The 26236-nt window shown below is 39.9% G+C and overlaps 1 protein-coding gene across 1 annotated transcript in view; it reads right to left on the bottom strand.

The window, feature by feature from the left end:
* Positions 1–1543: 1543 nt before the first annotated feature.
* Positions 1544–26236, bottom strand: part of LOC132828169 (transducin-like enhancer protein 4) — a 206342-nt gene continuing 181649 nt past the window's right edge. The window contains exons 12-20 of the mRNA XM_060845101.1: positions 23912–24044; positions 23397–23581; positions 22293–22366; positions 20753–21002; positions 11876–12123; positions 9450–9597; positions 7930–8080; positions 5265–5341; positions 1544–1842 (exon numbers count right to left, since the gene is read on the bottom strand). Coding sequence (XP_060701084.1) covers positions 1735–1842; positions 5265–5341; positions 7930–8080; positions 9450–9597; positions 11876–12123; positions 20753–21002; positions 22293–22366; positions 23397–23581; positions 23912–24044 — 1374 coding nt within the window. The 3' untranslated portion in view covers positions 1544–1734. The remainder of the gene's footprint in view (positions 1843–5264; positions 5342–7929; positions 8081–9449; positions 9598–11875; positions 12124–20752; positions 21003–22292; positions 22367–23396; positions 23582–23911; positions 24045–26236) is intronic.

Here is a 26236-nt window from a genome sequence, read left to right as displayed (position 1 = left end):
ATGCCCATAAAGAGGGAGAGTCCACCACTGTTACTGGCAGGGCATTCCATGAACTCACGACTCGCTGAGTAAAGACAAAGCCTCCTCCATCGCCAGACCATAGCAACACGATGGCTGGAGGAAGAGCACCTCATCTTCCGCCTAGGAACCCTTCAACCACAAGGGATGAACTCAGACTTCTCCAGTTTCCTCATTTCCCCTCCCCCCATCTTGTCTCAGTCCCAACCCTCAAACTCAGCACCACCTTCCTAACCTGCAATCTTCTTCCTGACCTCTCCACCCCCCAACCCCACTCCGGCCTATCTCCCTCACTTTAACCTCCTTCCACCTATCACATTTCCAACGCCCCTCCCCCAAGTCCCTCCTCCCTACCTTTTATCTTAGCCTGCTTGGCACACTTTCCTCACTCCTGAAGAAGGGCTCATGCCCGAAATGTCGATTCTCCTGCTCCTTGGATGCTGCCTGACCTGCTGCGCTTTTCCAGCAACACATTTTCAGCTCTGATCTCCAGCATCTGCAGACCTCACTTTCTCCTAGAACACCTTAAGAAGTATTCAAAGATTCTCGGGTAGGATTGCGAAAACAGAATCAGAGCCTGGGAGGGAGTAGAAACATTCTGGCTGACAGTAGGTAGAAAGTGTCCTTAAATTGGCTGAAAGTTAAGAGTAGGAGGATAAGGCCCAGTAAGGCCTGTGCAGAGACCGAAGCATAAAATCCCAAAGATTAACTGATGTATTTGAAGCTCTGGAAAATGGCCCGAAAGAGGGGATGACCATGTGAGGGATAGATAAAATATAGAATGGATAACATAAGCCATTTAATTTTGAATTTTGTTTTTGTCTGTTCCATTACAAAATGTAATTTAAGTGATTTATGATGTGGTGCACTAGGGAGTCAACCAAGCTGCTTGAAAATATTTATTTTAAAGGATTTGTTTGGTCACTTTAGTGGTAGTTATTTTTCAGAAAATACGAAGTAATTTGCAAAGTTTAATACTTTCTGCTTAGTTTTTTCCCCAATATGTGAAACACCTGAGCCAATCAGCATGTTTCACAACTTGCAGATTTCCCATACTCTTTCTCCCCTAACTTTCACAATGCTCGCAATATATTGTGGCATTATATCACTGTTGTTACTTTCAACCCTGTGTCTTTCTGACAAAAGCAACACTAATCACTTTCAAGTATCAAGTGATTCTTCCAGGATGTATCAAACCTTAAGGTTTCTGGTTGCCTTACCTTCATATTTTCAATAAGCTTCATTTTGGCAAATTTCAAGAATATTACTGTTTAACTTCATAGTCCTATTAAAATATTTTGTGAATATTGTAATACAATGGAGAATTAATAAAACACAAGATCAATCAATACTGAAATGAAGTACCACCCTCCATCCCCTTTCCCAATGAGCATAACTAACCTTTGTCACCAAGGCTGAAGGAGAGCTTTGGTGAAATTAATTATAAAAAGTCTTGAAAAACAAAATAAATAGTTGAAACCTTCTGGTCCTTCATTCAATTAATGGCAGAAGAAGCTTATCCCATCCACTCAAGATCTGGATTTTGTGGGTTTTGTGATCCTAGATGGTTGTGTCCAGAAATTATGATCAAATACAGCACAGAGCTGAGAGATGATGCCAAGGACATTAAAGTCTTTGTTTTGCAAAGTCAGCCATAAAGAGCAAATCTAACAAAAGTGCTATAGTGAAAGGTATCTTTGTGTTCAGGCTCCATTCCTAATAAATAACTTCATAGACTGTAGCCTTCTTGTCCCCAGAGCCAGTGACAATGTATTTATCATCCACTGAGATGTCGCAGCTCAGCACTGAAGAGGACTCCTTCGACTGTGAAGTTAAAAAAAATCAAACAAATGAAAGGGAAAGAAAATAAGCTTGTCTATATTATTATGGAAAACTTAGCACCAATGAGCACTTTGTTAGAGAATGAACAATGTACATCATTACACAGAATTTAGTAGCATGCCACATTTAACTTCATGCTCCATTGCTGTTGACACCAATTTGAACTGAAGCGCTATTAGGTCAACAAACTAATGCTATTGCCTTCAGGTGAATAGTTTGTGTTTCTTTCTCCTCCACTTTTTCCTAAGGCAGAACCACTATCTTGGCAATATAACCCTTGTTTTTCAGTTCTGAATGTTCAGCCCACCTGAATGAACCAATGAGTTATGTCCCCATTCAGAAATGAAATCAAGAATTCTAACTCCCAACCATACTGTTGTTCATTTCTAACGAAGTAGAGTGGATTCTACAGCATTTTGGGTGCTACAAAAGCATTGATTCTGCAAAATGTTCCACAACATAAACAAATAATTGTTTGGAGTTATTTCACATGATCCAAGGGATACTGTCTGGGAATCCAACAGACTTAACCCACATTAAAAATTGCAAGTCTAGTGGACAGATTTCTCTGATCATACTGAACTAAATTGCTTGGAAGCAATCAAAGAAATAATGATGGGATGGGTTGCACATTCAAAAGGAAATCTGTCCAATTTTCTTGTCTGTTAAATTAGCTGGACAAAAAATTTATGCTGGGTGGCTAATAGTGTGGTAACCTCCTGTGTGATCTTCCTCTATTCATTATATTCAGACAATTTAGTATATCCATATAAGGGATAAGAATGAGGAAATCATGGTATATCTTTCTTGGAACTTTTGTTCCTGTAGATTTAATAAAGGTTTTTAAATCTCTGTATTGACAGAAATTTTAATTTCTAAATTTTTTAGCGGTCTTACCGTTTTAAAATTCACTATGACTTGCACAAAATTTAATATTTAATTTAATGTACTGGTCATTCTGTTCTAACGTACATTCTGCAAATGCACTGTAAATGCGATTTATGAATTGGAGAAGCTGTTTCTAAAGTGGGAACTTGGAAAATGTGTGTTGGTTGTGATGCAATTATAATGGCAACACCATGAATGCTGTTTCTAAAGCACAATGTTTCCATAATGCGGAGGTGCACACAAACATGACCATCATATTATAGAAGAACCGACTGTACATTTTAATTTATGTACAATAGCAATTTGTTGACATGTTACTATCTACAGTATCTCTTTTCCCTTCCTCCCTCCCCAGAAAATACTTCTCCACCATTTACACATGGAAGTTGATGCAAAGAAATTTTTGGATGTAATTTTGAGACCAATCACACAACCAAGATCTACAAGACGATATATCTATTAATTTGGTAAAATACATCCGGTGAACTACAGTAATGGGAGAAAAGCAAGAGCTACATTGACGAAATTACAAGTACAAAATTAATAAATGCCAGTTGACTAAATGGCCATTAAAAACTCATCTAAGTCTCTGATTGCAACATGAATCAAATGAAAGCTTTTGGTTCTATTTTTCTGCCAGCAAACTATTGTCATCATTACCCTCTTTGAAATAAAGCTTCCTCTTCAGCAAAAAATACACTTCCCCTCCTACTTTATAAGCTTTCTTATATATTTTTCTTTGTGAAAAAATCTACTGAGGGTGAGGAAAATGTTATGATAGTCTAAAATATAAGATGTTGACATCTTCACTCAAAGACCAACCCATTTGGAATGAATCTTGCTATTCTTCCCTGTATCTTTTCTAATGTATATATCTCCTTTTTTTGTTCTGCAAAGTAGTGGTAGACAAGATAGTATGACCAATACAATGTAAAGTCTAATCAGAACATCTTTGTTACCTTCCCAGTGAGGGCTATTTTAAGTGGATGAAGACATCTACAACTCATCGCTTAATCTTTGTAGCTGACATACAGAGTCAACTTCATCTCAATAATCTGGGCTTGTTTCAGATCCAGATTCAGGAAAAAAATAGTGTTCTCGTGCACTGGGGTTGTGAGTGTGGTGCTGGAAAAGCACAACAGGTCAGGTAGCATCTAAGGAGCAGGAAAATTGACGTTTCGGACAAAAACCCTTCATCATGAATGTGGCTGGGAGTCTAGGGGGTGGAGATGAGGGGGTGGGGGGGTGGGGGAAGGTAGCTGAGAGTGCAATAAGTATATGGGAGTGGAGGTAAAGGTAATAGGTCAGAGGGGAGGGTGGTGTAGATAGATGTTAAGGAAAATTGACAGGTGGGACAGGTCATGAGGGCGGTGCTCAGCTGGAAGGTTGGAACTGGGATAATGTGGGGGAGGGAGGGGAAATTAGGAATCTGGTGAAATCTACATTGATACCATGGGGTTGGAGGGTCCTGAGGTGTAAGATGAAGCGTTCTTCCTCCAGGCGTCTGGTGGTAAAGGAGTGGTGATGGAGGCAGCCCAGGACCTGCATGTTCTCGGCAGAATGGAAGGGGGAGTCAGTTAGTTAGATCTAGTTCAGTTACTAGATCTTTTGCTAATTTATTCACAGAATGTGCAATGTGTCTTGCAAATAGTACACATATTGCTACTGTATTTCAGTGGTGGAGGAAGTGAATGCTGAAAATGTTGGATGGATACCAATCAAGTGGGTATAAGTGTTGAGCTTCTTGAGTATTGTTGGTGTTACATTCATCCAGGTAAGTTGAGTGTATTCCATCATATTCCTAACTTGTACCTTGCAGACAGCGGACAGACTTTGAGTCGTCAGCAAATTGCTCCTTGCAGAACTCCCAGCCACTCTTCTGCTCTAGGAGCCATAGAATTTATATGGCTACTCAAATTCAGTTTCTGGCCAATGCAGTTGGCAGCATGTTGAAAGATGGGGACATAGCAATGATAATACCATTTGCTATCTGTTAACTTTCTGTTACAAACAACATAGGGTTAAACATTTATACAATGTTCAAAAGGATTTTGATGGGAAGTAGTGAAATAATATTTTCAATGAACCACTCTCACTATCACTCCATTTTATAATAGTTTTATAAAGTTATGTTTGTGCATTGTTTATATCAATGAATGCCATGTTTCCCTCTCCCAATAAAAAGCTCAATCAGCTTCACCTGCTTTTATACTGTAATTATAATCAGTTAGAAATAATGACTGACATTATACATTCTTATGCCAGAATAAAAATCATTAAAGGAATAAAAGAGTAAAAGCTTTAAGAGATCTTTAAATGCATCTACTGCAGTCAATAAAATTGAAGTAAATTGGGCTTCTCAAAATCTTCCTTTGGGTGTATTCTTCAGATTTTATAGGCACATTAAATTATCAAGAGAATCAGTGATGCATCATCTATGGATTATAAACACTTCAGTGTTTCAGTACAGTGTAACATAGGCTTGGAGATGGAAATTACTAATGATCCATCCTTACCTGAAATATGCTTGCTCCATAAGGTGTTCTCCAGGCATTCAGCAGATTATCCTTGCCAGTGCTTACAAACCACTTACCTAGAAGCCAGTTTTAAATAAAAAAAAATCACTATTTTGAGAAATTATTTTTGGGTTTATAATCACCAAGCTTATTTATAACAAGTCATTATTTTGCCAAACACCATTTTCTGTGAAAACTTGTATTTGGATTTAAATTTGCTTATAATGTACTCAATTGAATTGTTAAGGCATTATAAGAACTTAAGAAATATGATCAGGAGTGAAATACAGGGCAACCCCCATATCTGCAGAATAGTGTTCTGCGTTTCAGTTACATGCAGTTTACTGCGGGCTGAATATATTTTAGTGAACCTTCCAGTACCAGGGACGAGGAGACCTCTGGGAAGATATATTTTCCATTTAATTGAATGGGTTCAGTCCTACCCATGGTTTTGGGCTTCCGCAGTAGGTCCTAGAACGTATTCCCATAGGTATGGGGGGGCGGGGGGAACTACTGTATTCATTCCCTCATGCCTGCTCCACAATTCTGTAAGATTATGACTGATCTGCCACATGCCTTTTTAGTTCCAGCTGATCATAGCCCTCAACTCCTTGATATTTCAATAATCTACCTATCTCCAAATAAAATGCTTCCAGAGATACAGCCTCTACAATGTTCTGAGGTTATGGATTCCAGACATTTATTCTGGGAGATGAAATTCCTTTGCATCTCAGCGTTAAATTACAGAATTATATCCCCTTATTCTGTAACTATGTCCCCTAGTTTGAGATTCCGTCAATAATGGAAACATCTTCTCAACACCTACCCTGAGAAAGCACCCTCAGAATCTTCGATGTTTCTGAATCTTATATGTTTCAACAAGATCACTCCTCATTCTTCTGAACGCTAATAAATAAAGGTCCAACTCATTTTGTCGTTCTTGATAAGTCAACCCCTTTATCCCAGGAATTTGCCATGTCAACCTCTTTTGATCGGTCTCCAATACTAGTATATCCTTTCTTAAAAACAGATCTAAAACTGTACACAGTACTCCAGGTGCTTACCAACACTTTGTATAGCTGTAAAAAGACTTCCGTATTTTAAACTCCAAACCCCAGCAATACATGCCAAAATTCCATTTGTCTTCTTAAATACTATTGCGACTAGACGTCACAGTGCTGCACTTTTCTACAACTCCTTGCCATTTAAATAATTGTCTGCCTATTGATTCTTCCTACCGAAATGCATGACCTCACCTTTCCTACATTAAACTCCATCTGCCGAGTTTTGCCTAGTTACTTAAACTATCTGCATTCTTTCGTTGATTCCTATGTCCTCATTATAACATACCCTCCACCTATTTTTAAATCAGCATCAAATTTGGATAAAATATACTCTGCCCGCTCCCCCAAGTCATGAATGTAGATGGTACATAATTGAGGCACGAGGTCTAATCTTTGTGGCACTCCATTAGTTATATATTTTCAACCTGAAAACATTCAGTGTACTGAAATCCACTGTTTTGAAGTATTTCAACCAATACGTCTACTATTTCTGCTGCATTGTCCTAGTTATAATTTCCACCTCTTCCTGTCACACATTGTTGAATTGTTTATAGCATTGTAATGGAACCATGGCAATGGATTTACAATTGAATCATTCAGACTTAAATTCCACACCTTTGGTAGATTTATTCTCATTAACCTTGAATTATTGAGAAGGTTGATCCTTTTTTACCGATAAATCAAAACTGCTTCAAGAGATAATCAAAAGGGCATTTATTACCATTAGCTAGATTCACTTTAAATTGAGCAGTAATCAAAAATAAGAAAAACAGAAAACATCCAAATAAAAAAGGAAGCATGAAGAATTACCAAAGGTCTTTCTGTACCAGTAAAGGCTTGAATGAGGTTGCGAGATAATGTAGATTGGGAATTATTTGTATAATCATTACACAATCAGCCTGCTGAAAAGGCCTCACTTTCACTTGCAAACACATCTAATTTCACAGCTAAATTGTTTATGGTTGAGGTGAACCTGTAGTTCTGAATAGGAAAAAAACGTTCTTCTGAGAAGGCAAGATACACTCCTGATGGGAATCAGCAGGAAACGTCATTCAATATTCAATGAGTAAATTGAGCAAAGGGGATATTACTAGAGTCTAATTGCTACTTTAAATGTGGGCCTAAGGGTGAAGTGGGTGTGACTTTCCCATGAAGTCCCTTTGAAGGAAGAGAATTCAAGTTCAGTTTTGTCACAATAGACACAATTCTTTTATTTTAATTTTAGTGATTTTCCATATGGGATTAGGTGGACAAAAAATGCTCTCAATCCTTCCATAGGATCAACTCACAAACCCACTTTGGATAGTTCTTTCAATTTCCACTTCCTGCCAATTCTATTTGAAAAACTGACCGGGCAGGCAGATGACACGTTGGAGTAAAAATCTTTCTGGTATTATGTGAGGAAAGCTCTTTGTCATCCATCCTGGCCCTCTCCCTCCCTTTGCCCTTCAGCCTCCTCATAGCTACAAGATGGGATGGAGATAGAGAGAACTCTTTTAGATATCCAAAAAAATTCTCAGCCTTTTTCCCCCTTTAAGAATAGTTGAATATGCAACACCATAGATACACATAATAATAATTAGTATCAAAGAAACATATACCACAATGAGCAAACTTAAGGGATAGCACACAGCTCTCATGGAGATGCAATTGGTATTTGTCTGGTTTTGTCACATGCAGAACCTCTACATTGCTGTTTTCCATTCCAACCGCAAGCCACTCTCCTGTGGGACAATATCCCAATGAAAATATCTAGGATTAAACAAAAATCAGAATTAATCTTTAGAATCTTTCCTCCACAAGAAAGTTCATTTGATAAGTAATAGAGCAATTTTAAAAAATCTTGCGATTGTCCTAACATAATATCTGAAGAAAATGAGGATTGCAGATGCTGAAGAGTCAGGGTCGATGCTAGAAAAAGCACAGCAGGTCAGGCAGTATCCGAGGAGCCGGGGAGTTGATGTTTCAGGCATTAGCCCTTCATCAAGAATATCCTGATATTCCGAAGGCATGCATTTAAAGATAGCTGGAATGAATTTATAAACTTCAGAATGTTATCCATAAACAGATCAATAGGCGTTTGCAACAAAATCTTCTGGGTTGGCCTTCCATTTAATCGAACAAGATCACTGCCACACTGGTCAGTTTTGTTTTAAGCACTGCCTAGTGTGGCTCAGGAGACCCATTCTGGTATGGCAGGCTGTGCTGCAGAGGAATACAATGGGCTGAGAAGGTACATCATTCACTGGCCTCTATTGTCTCTGGGATCTCAGCCAGCTCAGATTTTCATTTCTCCTCATCTCTTCCACTGCCTTTTGAAACAATTTCCAGAGGTCACAATAGTTAGTGATATATCTGCAGTCTTCGTATCTTCAACGTACAGAAATATTTTGATTATACTGCTATCTGCTAAATTTGGCTAAGCCAGCAGAAGGGTCATTGGTTTCGCAAAGAGTGTATGCTGATGGAAGGAGTACGCTCTAGGATCTTTGCATTAGTAGTGTTGTCCTGCCAAGATGGTACACTTGAAGCAGCTAAGGTGTAAAACTGTCTAACCTTTTACTTTGTCTAGCACAAGTTGTTCAGGTAACATGGATCTCAGTGAGGATGCAAGCTTGGTAGACTTGCTGTTTAGTATTCTGTCAGGTTGCTGTTGTTCCACACTCTCTTATTCAGTTTGGACATTATAGCTGAAGCTTTTCTGATGTATATGTAGATTGTAAGTGACAGGTTACAGGTGATTGTGAAACTTAATTTTGGAAGCTATCAAGAATTTGAATCAGAACATTGTCAATGCTGATAGATGGTGGTATGGAAAACTTCTGGTTAATTTCCACAATATTATAATGCAATTGTTTATGCAAACAGTAATTCTAATACCTTTATGTCAAAAACAAAATGAAATACAGAGCACATATTTAAATCTTAACCAATACATGTAAGGCATATCTAAATCTTAACTAATCAATGTAAGGCATATTTGGGAATTTGCACTGGCACAAATCTGCAACATTCTGTTCATTTGATATTCAAAATCACTTCATATTTGCTATTTTCCTGGTTTTGTTGTTTTACAAAACATCTTTATTGCACAAATTTTCCCATTCTCTCACACACTCACCTGGGATGTGAAATCATGCTGTTGTAGTTGCCTTCCTTCCCGGAGGTCCCAGGATCTTACAGTGTTGTCTAAACCTCCCGTCCAAAGTTTGGTACCATCATTTGAAATGTCAATACAGCTGGCTCCATCTGTGTGACCCTGGAATTGCCTATTAACATGAAGCAAGCAATAGGTTTAAGCATATTCCCTCATGGGGTCATTTTATTCTTTATATTACATCAACAATTATGTTCGTGGTCTTTCTGCTCTATACATATGTTAATTTTACATTTTAGAAGAAATATTTAACCCTTAAAATATCGGCATGAAACATTATTCAAAAGTTTTAAAACAGACCAAGAATGTCACACTGAAATACTGAGTTGAATCTTCATCACAGAGGTGGGAAATTGAGTTGGTTTGGATTTCAGTTGAGAAAGAAAAGGAAAATTGATTAATGTTCAGATTTTTAGCTGTATTTAACTGGTAAGAGAAGTATTTAATTGGTAAGGAAATGGGTTCCCTGCCCACTTAAAGCCAGTGATATAGGCAATGAAAGTGGGTTCAATGAAATGTTAGTCTCTCGATGAAGATACCCACAGCAGCCATCACTGAGGCTGCTGGCTGGTCTGAAGGTAAAACCTACAGCTTGAAAGTTTTCCACTGGTAGATCCAACACAAGTGACAAGGCAATGGTATATATTGGGAAGGGAGCAGCCCTTGGAGTCCTCAACATTGAAAATGGACTCCATTAAGTCTCATGGCATCAAGTGATCCATGTGTAAGGAAATCTCTTGCTGATTACTGCATACCTACCTCTACCCCTCAGCTGAGAATCAATATTACTCCATGTTGAACAGACTTGGAGGAAGCACTGAGGATGACAATGGTGCAGAATGCATTCAGAGTGGGAGATTGCAATGTCCACCATAAAGAACAGCTCGGCAGTACCACTACTTACTGAACTGGTCCAGTCCTAAAGGTTTTAACTGCTATACTGGGTCTGTGACAGGTGGTGAGGGAACCAACAAGAGGGAAAAACATACATGACCTCATCCTCACAAATGCACTTGCTGCAGATGTGTATGTCCATGACAGTACTGGCAAGAGCAACCTCTGCAGTCATTGTGGAGATAAAGTCCTGTCTTCACACATACAGCACCTTTTAATCCCACAAGTATACCATATAGAAGGACAAGTGCAGCAGATATATGGGAATACCACCACCTGCAAATTCCCGTCAAAACCATACATCACCCTGACTTGGAAAGATATCCCCATTCCTTCACTGATGCCAGGTAAAAATCCTGGAATTCCCTCCCAAACAGATTATGGGTCCACTGATAGCACATGGACTGCAGCAGTTCAAGACAGTACCTCACTTCTCAAGGGCAACACAGAGATGGGCAATAAATGCTGGCTGGACAGTGATGGTAACATCCCACGAATAAATAAAAGAAAACATTCATACAGGATCCCAAAAATATTAACTGAATCCATGCATCAGATAATTTGATTTACTTGTGTTGGATGAAGGAGTAAGGTTCAGCAGGACATTGGGGAATTCCTTTCCTATTTCAAAATCATGTAATGAAATCTTTCTGACTCATCTGAGCAGTTGATGTTTTAGAAAACAGCACGTCCAATGTTGGAGAACTTAAAGCCTGCCCTAAATCACAATTTGTGGTGAAGCTTGAATCCATAACCTACATACTCAAGGTTTCTACTGCTACCAACTGAGGTGTGTTAATCCTTAATAAGTTAGTTTAAAGCAGGTTAATTTTTTTAATTTGTGAATTTGGAGGGTCTTTAGCTAGCTAGGCTAAATGTTTCATGACAACATTGTATGTATGGTTAACATGCAAAAATAATACCTCATTAGTTGAGAGAAGTGTCATTTCTTGATAAGACCCTTTTGTGCTCTACCACTGATAATTAGAAGGAAGAAAGTGCACCATCTCTGAAATGGCATTTCAATTTAATTTTGAAAAGTTTCTGATATCCTTCTGTAAATTTCTGATGACTGTTTGATTGCGTTTTTGTTACAGTGCCCCACCGGGCACAACCAAAGTAGGAGTTTGCAAACTCATTAATATTTATTTAAAATCACGGAAAGGAGGAATTCCAAGCCTATGGTTTTTTTTTGCAGCCTTGAGAAGTTTTTGAGACATGGTTATATAGATTTTCAACCCGGTTTTGTTTTTTAAAGGAGGTCATGCTAAATTTTGATTGCACTTCAACCCCATGTTCCTTATATTTGGTGCCACAGGGGCTGTTTGTCTTAATTATGTTTGATTTGTTTGTTGTAAAATAGTTGAAAGGAGGAATGGTGGCATCCAACTAGCCCAACTACAGCAAGTTACCAATGGTTAGTAGCCAGGTGATACAACAGAAGACACATTATAATGAGCAGCATTGAAGTTTTGTGGAAGAAAATCAATTCTTACCTGACTAATGTCTGATTGTGCAGATCCCAGACAGCAATATTACCATCGCTACAGCAGGAGAAACAGACTTTGGAGTCAGGACTGATCGCCAGAGCATAGCAGGCAGGAGCAGAGGATGTCAACTCTGCCTTTATACGAGGAGTTGGAGCTGCCAGGTCCCAGATAGATAACGTGCTGGCTTCCCCACCAACAATCAGGGTACGACCATCAGGTAATAATTTGCATGATCGAATGTAGTTGTCTCTGTTCTGTTAAAATAGAAGCCATTAAGCAATTGCTTACATGGAAAAGGTAAAGCATAATATGGTCTTCAAAATAAGTAAATGCATTAATATTTTTGAATGGTTTTTACTTAAGGTCATCCTCACCAGGTACAGATCTGAACCTCAAACTGCAGTCAGAGCCCAGGATCTCCATGTCATTGACATAACACCTTTGGTGAGACATGACATGGAGCAGAAGTTTAGCTCAAAGAAAAAGGTAGCAGTTATGCATGTTCCTGGAAAGGGAAGTCTGAGAAAGAGCACCAAATCTAGGGATTTGATTTCACTACAAAGGACAAGCTGGTTGACTGTCTCATTGAGTCCCAATGTCTGACACAAAAATGCCTCGTAATCCTTCAGCTCACTCTAACCCAGAAGCAGTACTCCACAGTATGTAGGCCCCACCCCTAGAGGTAAGGCCACAGACAAAATCTAATACTCAGCAAATAAAACCCAAGACTGGGATACATAATTAATTTTTGTGCAGCAATTTGTAGAAGTGCAACTATTATACAATTTAAACAACCAAATCCCAAGATTAAATTTAGTCTTTACTTTTCTCCCAATTATTTATTTAATATTAAATTATGTGATTTAATATTTTGTGGCTGATGAACACCAAATTGTGAGATTCTGGTGACATGGTGGCAGTGTCCCCACCTCTGAGCCAGAAGGTCTGGGCTCAAGTCCCACCTGAGATTTGTCATATCATGTACAAACAGATTGACTAAATGTAATTGTACCAAATTATCACATTGAGAGACTAACACTGTGGCTGATCTTCTTTCACTTCTTAATACTGACCCCATTGATATTTTTGGCACTGAAGCTATGAGCTAAATTACACAAGCTGTTAGATTTCCGAACTCCCCAGGCTAAGAGGCTGGGGAGCACAGTGAAAGGAACTATTTAATGGCCAATTAACCAATAATGGATGGAGGCAGGATTTCAAGAACAGGAAGTCACCGGGTGCCGACCAGAGTCCAGCAACTCTCCAAGCCTTCAAATAGAGGGATGTGGTATAAAACCAGGATTTAGATAAGGACATGGATTGTTGCCAAGTGGCAAGTGGTCAAGCTGTGGTGAAGGTGATGAGAATGCCAGGGAGAGGTCTGGGGTTCAAGAAGCAACGGGGGGAGTAGAATCTGATCACGGGACAGGGGAATCAAGTCAGTTAAGGAGGGACCACTCCTGCCCACAACCAGCTCATGCAAGAAAACTTGCCCTGCTTTCTGATTAGTGAGGGGCCTTTCCCATTAACAATCAAATCCTGGCTGCAGAAGGATGAGACCCTTATGAGGATATTGGGACTTCAAGTATCCCGTTGGTAGGGCTGCTGACAACACCTCCTCTTGTGATGTAACTGTGGTAGAGGTAGGGATAAGTGGGTAGGCAGCAGGGAAGCACATGTTAGATCTGACGAGCAATCTCTGCCTTCAAACCCATTGTCAGAGGAGCATAAAATCTCGCATTGTATCAATGACACTCTTATACAAAATTCAGTTATAATGATAGTGGCTTCATTAAACAGCAAACAGAATATATGAGGTCTTTAGCAATTAAAGAAAAGGTGGGACCACTTAAGGTAAACATTCTGCCATCTTGGACTTGAGAATGAGGGAATGCAAACAGTTCCAAATCAGTAAATTTCCCGAGTTTTTCCTAAAAGCCATTAAAGTCCATTTGTAAAACTACTCGAGGATGATGTGTAAAAGCATCACAATTGAACTGTATTAAAACAAAGGTTCTAATAGAGAAACATTATAATATTCATAAAATATAGTTTTTCATTCATTCAAAGGATGTGGGCATCACTGGCTGGGCTAGCATTTATTGTCCATATTTGATGGTTATGGTGAGCTGCCTTCTTGATCTGCTGTAATCCTGGGTGTAAGTACACCCATCATGATGTTGGGTTGGGGGGGCAGGGTGGGGTGGGGGAGTGGAGATGCAGGATGGGGGTGAGTTCCAGGATTGCGATCCAGTGACAGGGATGGCATTGTGATAAAGTTCCAAGATAGGGTGATGCATGCTTTAGAGGAGAGCTTGCAGGTGGTGATAATTCCCTTCACTTTTGCCCTTGTCCTTGTCCTTCCAGGTGGTAGGAGTTGAGGGTTTGTAAGATCTGTCGAAAGACTTTTGTGTGTTAGTTGTATTTCACCTTGGAGATGGTACATACTGCTGACACTGCATGTTGGTGGAAGAAGAAATGTACGTTGAGAGTGTTAGATGAGTTCCCAATCAAGTTGCCTGGTTTGTCCTCAACAATGCTAATATCCTGGAGCATTATTGGAACTGCATGCATTTAGCCAGTAGAGTCGATCTCATAGCACTCCTGACTTGTGTCTAGCCTCTATAATCTGCTCTGAAGAAGAATCCTATCTGACTTGAAACATTAACTGTTCCTTTCTTCACAGATGCTGACAGATCCACTGAGCTTGTCCAGCATTCTCAGAGTTTGTCTCCTTGGTTCTAACTGGTTCAATTCAGTTTCTGATCATTCGTAAGGCCTAGGATACTGATCGTGGCAGATTCAATGATGGCACGAATGGCATGTCAAGACAAAGTGCTTTAGTACTCCTGTTGGAGAATGGCTGTTGCCTAGTACTTGTCTGGCTTGAATGTTACTGAGCAATTCTGGCAGAATATTGTTGCAAATAGTTCAGTCATATGTTTTGCACTGATGTCTGGACTATCCCATCATGGAGGATGTGGATATCTGTCGAACCTCCTACTGCTCTAGTACACTGTTTATTTGTCCACCATTCACAACCAGAAGTGGCAGAACTGCAGAGCTTAGGTCTGATCTGTTTATTATGGAATTGCTCAATTTTGTCAATTGCAAGCTGCTCATGCTGTTTGGCAGGTAAATAGTCTTGAGTTGTATCTTCTCACACCTAGAACACAGAACATTACAGCACAGTACACGCCCATTGTCCTCAACATTGCACCGACCTGTGAAACCAATCTGAAACGCATCTAACCTACACTATTCCATCCTCGTCCCATGACCATTTAAATGCCCTTAAAGTTGGAGAGTCAACTACTGTTGCAGGCAGTGCATTCCACACCCCTACTACTCTCTGAGTAAAGAAACAACCATTGACATCTGTCCTACATCTACTACCCCTCAATTTAAAGCTATGCCCCCTTGTGCTAGCCATCACCATCCGAGGAAAAAGGCTCTCACTGTCCACCCAACCTAACCTTCTGATTACCTTATATGTTTCAATTAAGTCACCTTCTTCTTCTCTCCAATGAAAACAGCTTCAAGTACCTAAGACTTTGTTGTAAGATCTTCTCTCTATAACATGCAACAATCCTAGGAAATCTCCTCTGAACTTTTTCCAAAGCTTCCACATTCTTCCTACAATGCGGTGACCAGAACTGTATGTTATACTCCCAAGTGCAGCTGTACCAGAGTTTTACACAGCTGCAGCATGATCTCATGGTTCTGAAACTCAATCCCTCTACCAATAAAAACTAACACGCCGTGTGCCTTCTTAACAACCCTATCAACCTGGATGGCAACTTTCAGGGATCTATATACATGGACATTGAGATCTCTCTGCTCATCTACACTACCAAGAATCTTACTATTAGCCCAGTACTCTTCATTCCTGTTGCTCCTTCCAAAGTGAATTATCTCACACTTGTCCACATTAAAGTCCATTTGCCACCTCTCAGCCCAGCTCTGCAGCTTATCTATGTCCCTCTGTAACCTACAACATCCTTCCTCACTATCCACAACTCGACTGACTTTAGTATCATCTGCAAATTTACTAACCCATCCTTCTATACCCTCATCCAGGTCATTTATAAAAATGACAAACAGCAGTGGCCCCAAAACAGATCCTTGCGGTACACCACTGGTAACTGAACTCCAGGATGAACATTTCCCATCAACCTCCACCCTCTGTCTTCTTTCAGCTAGCCAAATTCTAATCCAAACCACTAAATCACCCTCAATCCCATGCCTCCGTATTTTGTGCAATACCCTACCGTGGTGAACCTTATCAAACACCTGAAATCCATATACACCACATCAACCACTTTACCCTCATCCACCTGTTTGGTCACCTTCTCAAAGAACTCAATAAGGTTTGTGAGACATGACCTACCCTTCACAAAACTGTGTCAACTATCCCTAATCAACTTCGTTCTTTCCATATAATTAAAAATCTGATCTCTTACAACCTTTTCTAACACTTTACCCACAACCGAAGGAAGGTTCACTGGTCTATAATTACCAGGGTTGTCTCTACTTCCCTTCTTGAACTTGGGGACAACATTTGCTATCCTCCAGTTTTCTGGCACTATTCCTGTTGACAATGATGACATAAACATCAAGCCAAAGGCTCAGTAATCTCCTCCCTGGGTTTCCAGAGAATCCTAGGATAAATCACATCCAGCCCAGGGAACTTGTTTATTTTTACACTTTCCAGAATTGCTAACACTTCCTCCTTATGAACCTCAATCCCATCTAGTCTAGCAGCTTGTATCTCAGTATTCTCCTCAACAACATTGTCTTTGTCTAGTAGGACTACTGATGAAAAATATTCATTTAGCACTTCCCGTATCTCCTCTGACTCTATGCACAACTTCCCACTACTATCCTTGATTGGCCCTAATATTACCCTAGTCATTCTTTTACTCAAGAGATTCAACTTCCTTAGTAAACCACGGCTTCTGCACTCAACTTGCTCCCTACCTGACTGGCACATACTTAACAAGGACACACAGTAGCTGTTCTTTGAATAAACTCCACATTTCAATTGTGCCCATTTCCTGCAATTTCCTTTCCCATCCTACGCATCTTAAATCTTGCCTAATCACATTATAATTGCCTTTCCCCCAGCTATAACTCTCGACCTGTGGTACATACTTATCCCTTTCCACCACTAAAGTAAACATAACCAAATTGTGGTCACTATCACCAAATTGCTCACCTATCTCTAAATCTAACACTTGGCCAGGTTCACTACCCAGTACAAATCTAATGTGGCCTCGCCCCTTGTTGGCCTATCTACATACTGTGTCAGGACATTCTCCTGCACACATTGGACAAAAACACAGTCAATATTTGGAAAGTTAAAGTCCCCCATAATAATTACCCTGTCACTCTCACTCCTACCGAGAATCATCTTTGCTATCCTTTCCTCTACATCTAAGGGAGTAATAGGAGACCTATACGAAACTCCCAACAGGCTGACCTCTCCTTTCCTGTTTCTAATCTCAGCCCATACTACCTCAGTAGGCGAGTCCTTAATGTCCTTTCTGCAACTGTAATACTGTCCTTGACTAACAATGCCACACCACCCCCTCTCTTACCATCTTCTCTGTTCTTACTGAAACATCGAAATCCTGGAACCTGCAACAACCATTCCTGTCCCTGCTCTACCCATGTCTCCGAAATAGCCAGAACATCAAAGTACCAAGCACCAATCCATGCTGCACGTTCACTCAACTTATTCTGGATGCTCCTGGCACTGAAGTAGACACACTTCAAACCAACTTCTTGCTTGCCTGTGCCCTCTTGCAACCTTGAAACCTTATTTCAGACCTCATTACTCTCAAACTCGTATGTACTCGAACTACAATTTGGGTTCCCATCCCCCTGCTGAATTAGTTTAAACCCACCTGGAAAGCATTAGCAAAGTTAACCCCCACCCCCAAGGATACTGGTACCCTCTGTTCAGATATTTTAACCTTGCCTGGTACTGCTCCGAGTACAACCTCTTAATCTCTTCACTGACCCGGGATTGATCCCTTGGCTCATATTTATGGTCAAATGGTGGAAATGCCAGGCCATAAGGGTACAGATTGTGGTTAAATGCAATTCTGTTGCTGCTAATGGCCCATAGTATCACCATATTCATTAACTTATTTCATTCAGCATGGTGATGGTACCATACAACACAATGGAGAGTATTTCATGAGAATGTGCATGTCAGGCTGTTGCTTGATTTACTGCAGAGCAAGCCTTCAGATGCCAGGAAGGAGGATTTTGAAGACTTAACAGGGCTGCAAGTGCCAACATGGATTCTGGTACCCTAGTCAATGCAAAGCCCATCCAGTTTCATTTCTTATATCAGATTTTGTAGGTATTGAGAGTTACTAAATGGCTGCTTAAACTATTTCAAAGGGCATTTAAGAGTCAACCTGACTGTGGATGGAGTCGTATGTAGACCTCTAGGTGAGGATAGCAGATTTTCCTTTACTAATAGACATTAGTGAAGTAGATGGATTTTAATGAAAATCACTAATTATTTCACTGTTAAAAATCACAACACCAAGTTATAGTCCAACAGGTTTATTTGGAAGTACTAATTTTCGGAGCACTGTTCCTTCATCAGGTGACTAAGCTAATGCTTCCAATTAAACCTGCTGGACTATAACCTGTTGTTGTATGATTTTTAATTTTGTACACCCCAGTCTAACATCGGTGTCTCCAAATCAATTATTTCACATCCCAGAACACTGATGCAGGGAATTTTAATCAGAAGAATTTTCCAAAAATGATATTAAACAGGAACTGTAAAAAGTGGACTGGTGGAAGTGGAGAAGCGTGTCTATACTTTTGGTAGTTAAATTTACTTTGATGCACAGAATTTAGGTATTTGGTTGACTGAGCATAGTTACAAATATTGAGAAGATTGATGACTGTAGTTGAAACAAGTAACAAGTATTGAAATAAAAATGCAAGTTATTATAAAACACAGTGCAAATTGTTTAATTTGCAATGTCAACATAATGTATCATGCAGCATTATAAAAAAGGCCAAGGGATAGAAAAGCATAGTCCACCTCTCAGCTTTAACTTGACAAGGTACATGGCAAAGCTGAATTTTGAAACATGAAAACTCAAAGCCACTGAATCTAATAAGTATACATTTGAACACAAACCAGCTTAGTTTCTGATTTGCCAGATAATCAGGTAGCGAGCTCTAGGAAGGCACTAACCAGGCCAACTAACGTAAAAGAAGCTGAAAAAGTTGGGCCAGCACAGCACAATTGAACACTTGGAAGAAAAATAACTTTCACAAATGTAGCACCTCTTACAGGTTCCCAAAACGTTTCAAGGTTCATTGCATATTTCAGAATATAATCATCAATGTAAAATGGAAAAATCCAGCGGCTAATTTGATGCTAACAACATCGCAAAAATCAATGAGATAAATGAATATAGATTGATCACTTTTTGTTGTTGTTGTGTTGACTGAGGGGCAAATACTGTGCTGGGCAAGACGGGAATGGTCTTATTTCTTTTCCAAAAAAATGGCATTGGGTGGATTGTGGAGAGAGTGGGAAGTAGTGGCAGAACCATAATTTAATGCTTCATCTGAGAAGGCCTCAGTACAAGTTCTGTGGATCTTCCATAGCCATGTACTGGCCCTGATACCTTCTGACTCAAGATTCAACATTACTACAACTAAACAACCAATTGAGGAAGGAAACAAAGTATGCAATATTGCCAAGCTGACCTTTAGTTTACTCAGAGAACTTAATTTGGCATAATAATGTACACAGATTAGTAGAAGGTGTTATTTATGTCTGCCAAGGAAACAGAGTTGAAAAGGATCCCACATTAGTCTTCAAGGTGCTAGTTTTAAGGTGCAGGGTCTGGTCTTCTGGCAGGAGAGTCATGAAATTTAGGAATATGAAATCAGTGGCTTGGGCACATGATGACACAGAACTGTAATGCTAACAGGGATTATTCATGTAAAACCAGTTGTTCCCTTAAGGTTGGTAGGGTTATTCCATCGAGGGTTCATTAATGTTTGCAGCAGATGTCATGCTCTGGACAAATGATTTGTTGCAGCAAGCAATTGATAACCAAATACAAGTATTTTCATTGCCTTAGGGGCTATTTATGTAAATTATGGTACAGAGGTTACAATCATGCCACATGTCTCAAAATTCTTTGGGGATATTTTGTCAGGAGTTGTTTTATGCTGTTGATGACACATCTAAGGGTTTGCAGAATGATAATCAACTTTATTTGGGCCAGGAGCTTGACGTTACCAACAATGAATTAGTCTCACAGGCGCAACTGTTGTATCTATGTTTGTCCTCAATGTCAAAATACATTTTATAACAAAGTTTGTCTTCACAAATTCAAAGCTTGAAAATCAATATCATGAAAATGGTCACCTGACAAAGGAGCAGCGCTCTGAAAGCTTGTGATTTTAAAGAAATCTGTTGGTCTTTGACCTGGTGTTGTGCCTTTTGACTTTATCCACCCCAGTCCAACACTAGTATCTCCACATCACAAAAATGTTAGTTTTCATTTCTGTTGACATTAATACGAAATATATGTACCTGTGTTGGATTTTTGTTTCGATACCAGTTTCTCTTGTGGTCTTAATAATTAAAAAGCAAGCAATTCAGCACAACAGAGAATTTCAATAGTACTTGTACATTATTATTTCACACAATAGTCAGGGATTTTAAACCTTATTTCCACACATAACAATCTGTGAAAAGAACAACATTTTCACTTTGTAAAACTAATTTTCTTCTCTTGAATAACATACATGTTTTCTGTGTCAGTGATGCACATATTCCTTAATTCCTCTTCCACCAGATATCTTATTCTCTAAAGATTCTCTTACCAGGCAGTCCAGTTGAGAGACTGGGCTCTTGTTTCCAGGGTGACTAATGTCCCAGACCTTCACACATCCTTTCCCACCAGTGTACACATGCCTTGTGGGATTGCTGATGGTCACTGCACACACAACTTCACCATGGCTCAGAGAGTTCATTTGTCGAGCATGTCTTGGAATTCCAGGTCCAATCAGGGCATCAGGAGGAAAAGGCACAGGTTGCATTTGTCCATCAGCACTTACATGAAATGAATAAGCACTATTAACAAAGAAGGAAAGTGTTGATTAGAAAATTACTACTACTTGCAGTGCAGTATTTTCTGTTACTGCGACTAAGATTTTCCAATAACGTCAACATTCTGTAATATTTCAGCATGCCCTTCAATCAATTTTAATTTTAACATAATCTGTTCAAATGTTAAACTTAGAATTGATTTTTTTTTATTGTGCTGAGGATTATCTAATGTGCACAGAAATTATTACTTTATTTAAGAGGCTACATGTCAAGCTCTGAAGATTCATTTGTAGGATTTGTCAGCCTAACAATGTGCAACTTGTTCCCAAAGAAACACAATCCACTTACTTAAGAAACAAAGCAAGGTCAAGAGAGGTAAGCGTGAAGGGTCATTATGTTAACAGGGTGCTGCTAGAGTTTAACTAGGTAATAGCAATTAGTTAGTGGATTCCATTGGAGCAGTGTCTTCCAAAGGTTTCTGATGCCGCATACAAAACATACTGGTCCCACTTTGATAGGCTGTCCCTCCACAATGCGGTGAGCCAGATTCAGTAAATGACTCTAACAGCATCCTGGAATAACATATGCATGGTAAATATAGATACTGAAGATTCTTTTTAGAACCACCTCAACTCCATTAGTTCGTTCTCTCAGCTCTCCTTCAGGAAGATCAGTTCCTGCTTAGTCATCTGACAAATGATAAGCATAGGTGCCCACCCTCATTAGATGGATAGCAAGTACAATTATGTCAGTTACATAACAGGCTTGAATGTGATGGAAAGACCAATGTAGAAAAGTTAGCATCAATCCAGCCAACCAGTGAATGGTCCATGTGCTCTTGGCAACTGTACTGACTGTGCAACGATATTTCCACCTCAAAGTGCACAACATCTGAGACTGCCAGGAGTCTTGAAAACAATCAAAGTGGCAACTTCAAATGTACTGGATGCCTTTAAGAAATGTCATTCATTGGAATCAAAGCAAAGATTGTTCTTTCTGTTCTAACTTTGGACCATGCTGGCAACACTTTCAGGATCTCCCACACTTAGAAAGTATCAACACCAAATCAACCCAAGCAATGGTTTCACTTCAAAGATACTGCCATAGCAAGGACAATGAAATGGCTTGTTTGTTTGAATCAATCAGTTTGCAGACTGATAATATCAGTGAGATGCAAAAATCTTGGAGGAAAGCAAATGACAAAATTAATTCCACCATGACTTTATTCTCTCCATTTACCTCCTTTTTCCGAAAAAGTTAAATTATTTTCTTTTCATGCCCGGTTAACAAGCAGAATGACAATAATCGACTTACGGTTTTCCGCCAGGGATGCCACTTAAGTTCGGTGGAATCCCAGGTACACGTATGTGATGTGGATCAAACCCAACCTAAAAATCACCAGAATTAAAGTTGTAAATTAATTGGAATGGAATTGTTGCTCTTATTAAAAACAGTGAACCTGGTTTTTCTTTTTTAGAAAAGCATTTTGGATGGCTGCCCTTTAAGTCAGACTGATGGAGTCTTCCCCAATGGTTGAAGAACTAGTGGAAAATGGTTAAGAAACCCCATTGATCCAATTTGATTGGTGAAACACAATGACCTCATGTGCCCACAACCAGGCTCTCCATAGAGATCGGGATCCTAGCAGTAGGAGGTTCCATCTGATGGGTGGTGCTTGCTAATCAGAGACCGGCTGCTCCCTACATCACCTGCCATAGTGGAAGTGGAGGTATCATACCCACCATGGATCCAGGATCACATAGTGACCTGAGGCCAACACAGAGTGAAGAAGGGATGGGGATGCAGGCTAGTGGTGTTTGAGGGCAAATTGAGACAGGTGAGGTCAAAAGGTTCAGAGGCAAGGAAGGGGTGGCTTTCAATGGCCCCCACTCCTGATGCTTTGTTTCTCAATCAGGCATAGGACTTTAATTATGAGAGAGCCCTCCTGGTAGGCTGTTGGAAAATCTGACAGGGCTTGCTTGGCAGCCTTTAGGAGGAGCAGCTAAGCTTTGAGGCTCCCATTTAATTCCTGGGACACCATTAAATTGCAGGGATTTCAAAGATAATGAGTATTAATTAGCTCATTAATGAACCTGATTGGCATTCCAATGCTGACAGGTGGGAATTCCACTCCAACTCCTTATGCCAGCGATGTAATTGGGGAAGACTCTGCCACAGCGGGATCTTAAGTGGGTCTGACTGCCATGTTCCCCACCATGACGGGATGCATTAATCCCATTTGTTCAAAATGCCTCAATCGTCAAGTGTATTTGCCTTTTCTTAGTTGTGACAATTGTATCTATAGTCACATATTGAACTGTTTCTCTGGCTTAAATTCATTCAAATCAGCAGTCATCTTATTGACAGCAAAAAAAATTTTAGTCAATTCAAGGTTAAAAGCCTGCTCGATTCACTCACCACTGGAGATCGGCCATAGGCAGCTGCCGCTGCTGCAGCAGCTGCTGCTGCACTCATCTGGGGGGAGATATTATGTAAACCTGCATATGCCCCTGGGCTTGTCAGATCTCCATTCATACCAGCATGGGGCACTATGCCAAAAGGAGCAGGATAAGGGCATGGTACTGCCATGGGAGTCCTCAAACCTGTAAATGACCAAAGTCTGTTATCAGTGACTGTAAGTTCCAAATACCTGCCAGTGCTTTTAGTTTATTTCAGCTGCACATTTTATTGTGAAAGTTGTGCAATCCAGAGGTGAAAAAAAAACAAAGTGCATATAATGTTACATTTTGTGGTTAGATTCCTTTAAGAGCTTTTCTATGTAAGAATTGTAATATGATGATTTTCTTTGCAACTACGAATGCAAGAAATCGAAAATGGATTCCTGCTACAATAAAACAGGAATTCATGCCAACATCAAAGATAAGATTAGAAAACTGTACAAAATAACTGCTTATTGTCAACCATTTAGCTACCTAATGGATCAATTCCTGGTGGTTTACCAGGGACTGGCCTCAATCCTGGGGTGGAATTACTTCCTGGAGTAGGAGCATCTGATCGTGGAGTTGGAGTGTTCGACTTTGATACTGGAGTAGTTGATTTCTCATTCTGTTAGTAAACAGAAAACTGCTTTGTCAATACTGCAACTACAAATTGATACTGCAAAGATTAATTTACTGCATATTAGAATTGTACTGATAAGAGTTATAGTCAATAACCAATGTAAAGTTTTACCAGTATCATCAACAATTAAAATAAATCACTGCAATTGAGAAACATGTTAAATTAACCTTATCAAAAATCAATTTTTTTTTGTAAAAAGCTGAGTTTAAATATGTTTTAACCTGACCAAAATACAGATATGGTATAAGTGAAGAGTCCTAGGACAGAACTTTGCCTGTAAGTTTCAGAATATCAAAGCCAGACTCACATGGGAGAATCAGCTTGTCTTAAATGGGACACAGTCACATACCTGGATTTCTTCAAATAGGCCAATTAGTGGCTAAAGGATAACAATGGAGGGAAAAAGCAATCAAAATGGAAGTCTCTGCTTCTGCTCTCCAGCTTTTCTCGGTTTGAAATTTAAAAATGGCATCAGTGGAGGTAGATCCCCTTATAGGTGATGCCCCTCTCGAGGCAGCCTGCAGGAAGCTGGAAGATACAGAAGGCCTTTAAGGTTGCCTGCAGCACTAGACCTCTGGCTGTCTCTGGGAAGTCAGCTTCAGGAAGCTGTCTCATTCCTCACTATGTCTGGGGACCTGAAAGCTGCCTTGAAACCCCCAGTCAGCCTCAAACATTGGGCACGTGTAGATCTTTAAGTTGAGTCAGTTACACATTGCTTGGTAGCCTTGTTCCCCCACCCATCCCATCTTCAAGAAAATAGCCCTTTGCTGAAATAGTGCCATGAAACAAGCAAATTGGTGAGTGACATGTAATCTCCCATCACAGTCTAAACAATTAATCACAGGCTTTCAAGTTGTTTTGATATTTCATCATGATCAAGGTTTACGTAAAGATTTATAGCTTGGGTGTCGGTTGCCATGGTTGTGGGTATGTTTGCCAAGCTGGAAAGTTGATTTGCAGACGTTTCGTCCCCTGCCTAGGTGACATCTTCAGTGCTGTGGAACCTCCTGTAAAGTGCTGCTGTAATGTGTCTTCTGCAATTTATTTAGTTCAGTTGCTGCTGTTTCCGGTTGCCAGATCTGGTAGTTCATTGTTGTGACCGGTATATTGGATCTAGGTTTATGTGCTTGTTGATGGGGTCTGTGGATTAATGCCATGCTTTGAGAAATCCTCTGCCTGTTCTCTGTTTACTTTGTCCTATGGTCGCTGTGTTTACCCAGTCGAATTTGTAGTCCTTGTCATCTCTATGTAGAGCTACTCGGGACAGCTGGTCAGAGCATTTAGTGGCTAGTTGGTGTTTGTGGATGTGGATTGCTAGCTGTCTGCCTGTTTGTCACACATAGTGCTTTGGTGTGGTCTTTGCATGGAATCTTGTATATCATGTTAGCCTTGAACATGATGAGTATACGATCTTTTGTCCTGGTGAGATGTTGTCTGAGTGTGGCTTTCGGTTTATTGGTTGTCATGGATCCCAGTCATCAAAGAAGGTTGGCTGTTAGTTCTCATATGTTTTTTATATGTGTTCGCGTGGCCAGTGTGTTGGGTCATGGCATGTCCTCATTGCAATGTCTGTCTGTTAGGCATATGTGGATGAAATTGTTGGGGTATCCGTTCTTGGTGAAGACTCTGTGGAGATCTTCTTCTTCTTCCCTTTGTAGATCAGGAGTGCTGCAGTGTGTGGTAGCCCTTTCGTACAGGGATCTAATACAACTTCTCTTGTGTGTGTTTGCTGTTGTTGTTCAGCATCTGGTCCGTGTGTGGCTTTTCTATGCACTTTTGAGGTGCATTCACTGTTCTGTATTCTTTCTACTATCACATCCAGAAATGACAGCACAGCAGCGCTTCACAGGAACTCCAAAGCACCGAAGATGTCACCTAGACAGGGGATGAAACGTCTGCAAATCAACTTCCCAGCTCAGCGAACATACCCACAACTATGTTATTTCACCATGAAGAAGGATCTACAGCCAAAATATCAGCCTTTCCTTTTTATGGATAGTGAGTGACCTGGGAATCCAGGATATTTTCTCCCTGGTTCAGATTTACAGCATTTTGTCAGGCATTATATATTTGATTTCTAATTAATTCTGGTTTCCTTCCTATCGGAAAGATGTTGTGAAAGTTGAAAGGGTTCAGAAAAGATTTACAAGGATGTTGCCAGGGTTGGAGGATTTGAG

Source organism: Hemiscyllium ocellatum, chromosome 2 (genome assembly GCF_020745735.1).
Source record: "Hemiscyllium ocellatum isolate sHemOce1 chromosome 2, sHemOce1.pat.X.cur, whole genome shotgun sequence".
Lineage (NCBI taxonomy): Eukaryota > Metazoa > Chordata > Chondrichthyes > Orectolobiformes > Hemiscylliidae > Hemiscyllium > Hemiscyllium ocellatum.
Note: the sequence above shows the minus strand (reverse complement) of the source record. Positions and strands in the feature narration are given on the sequence as shown.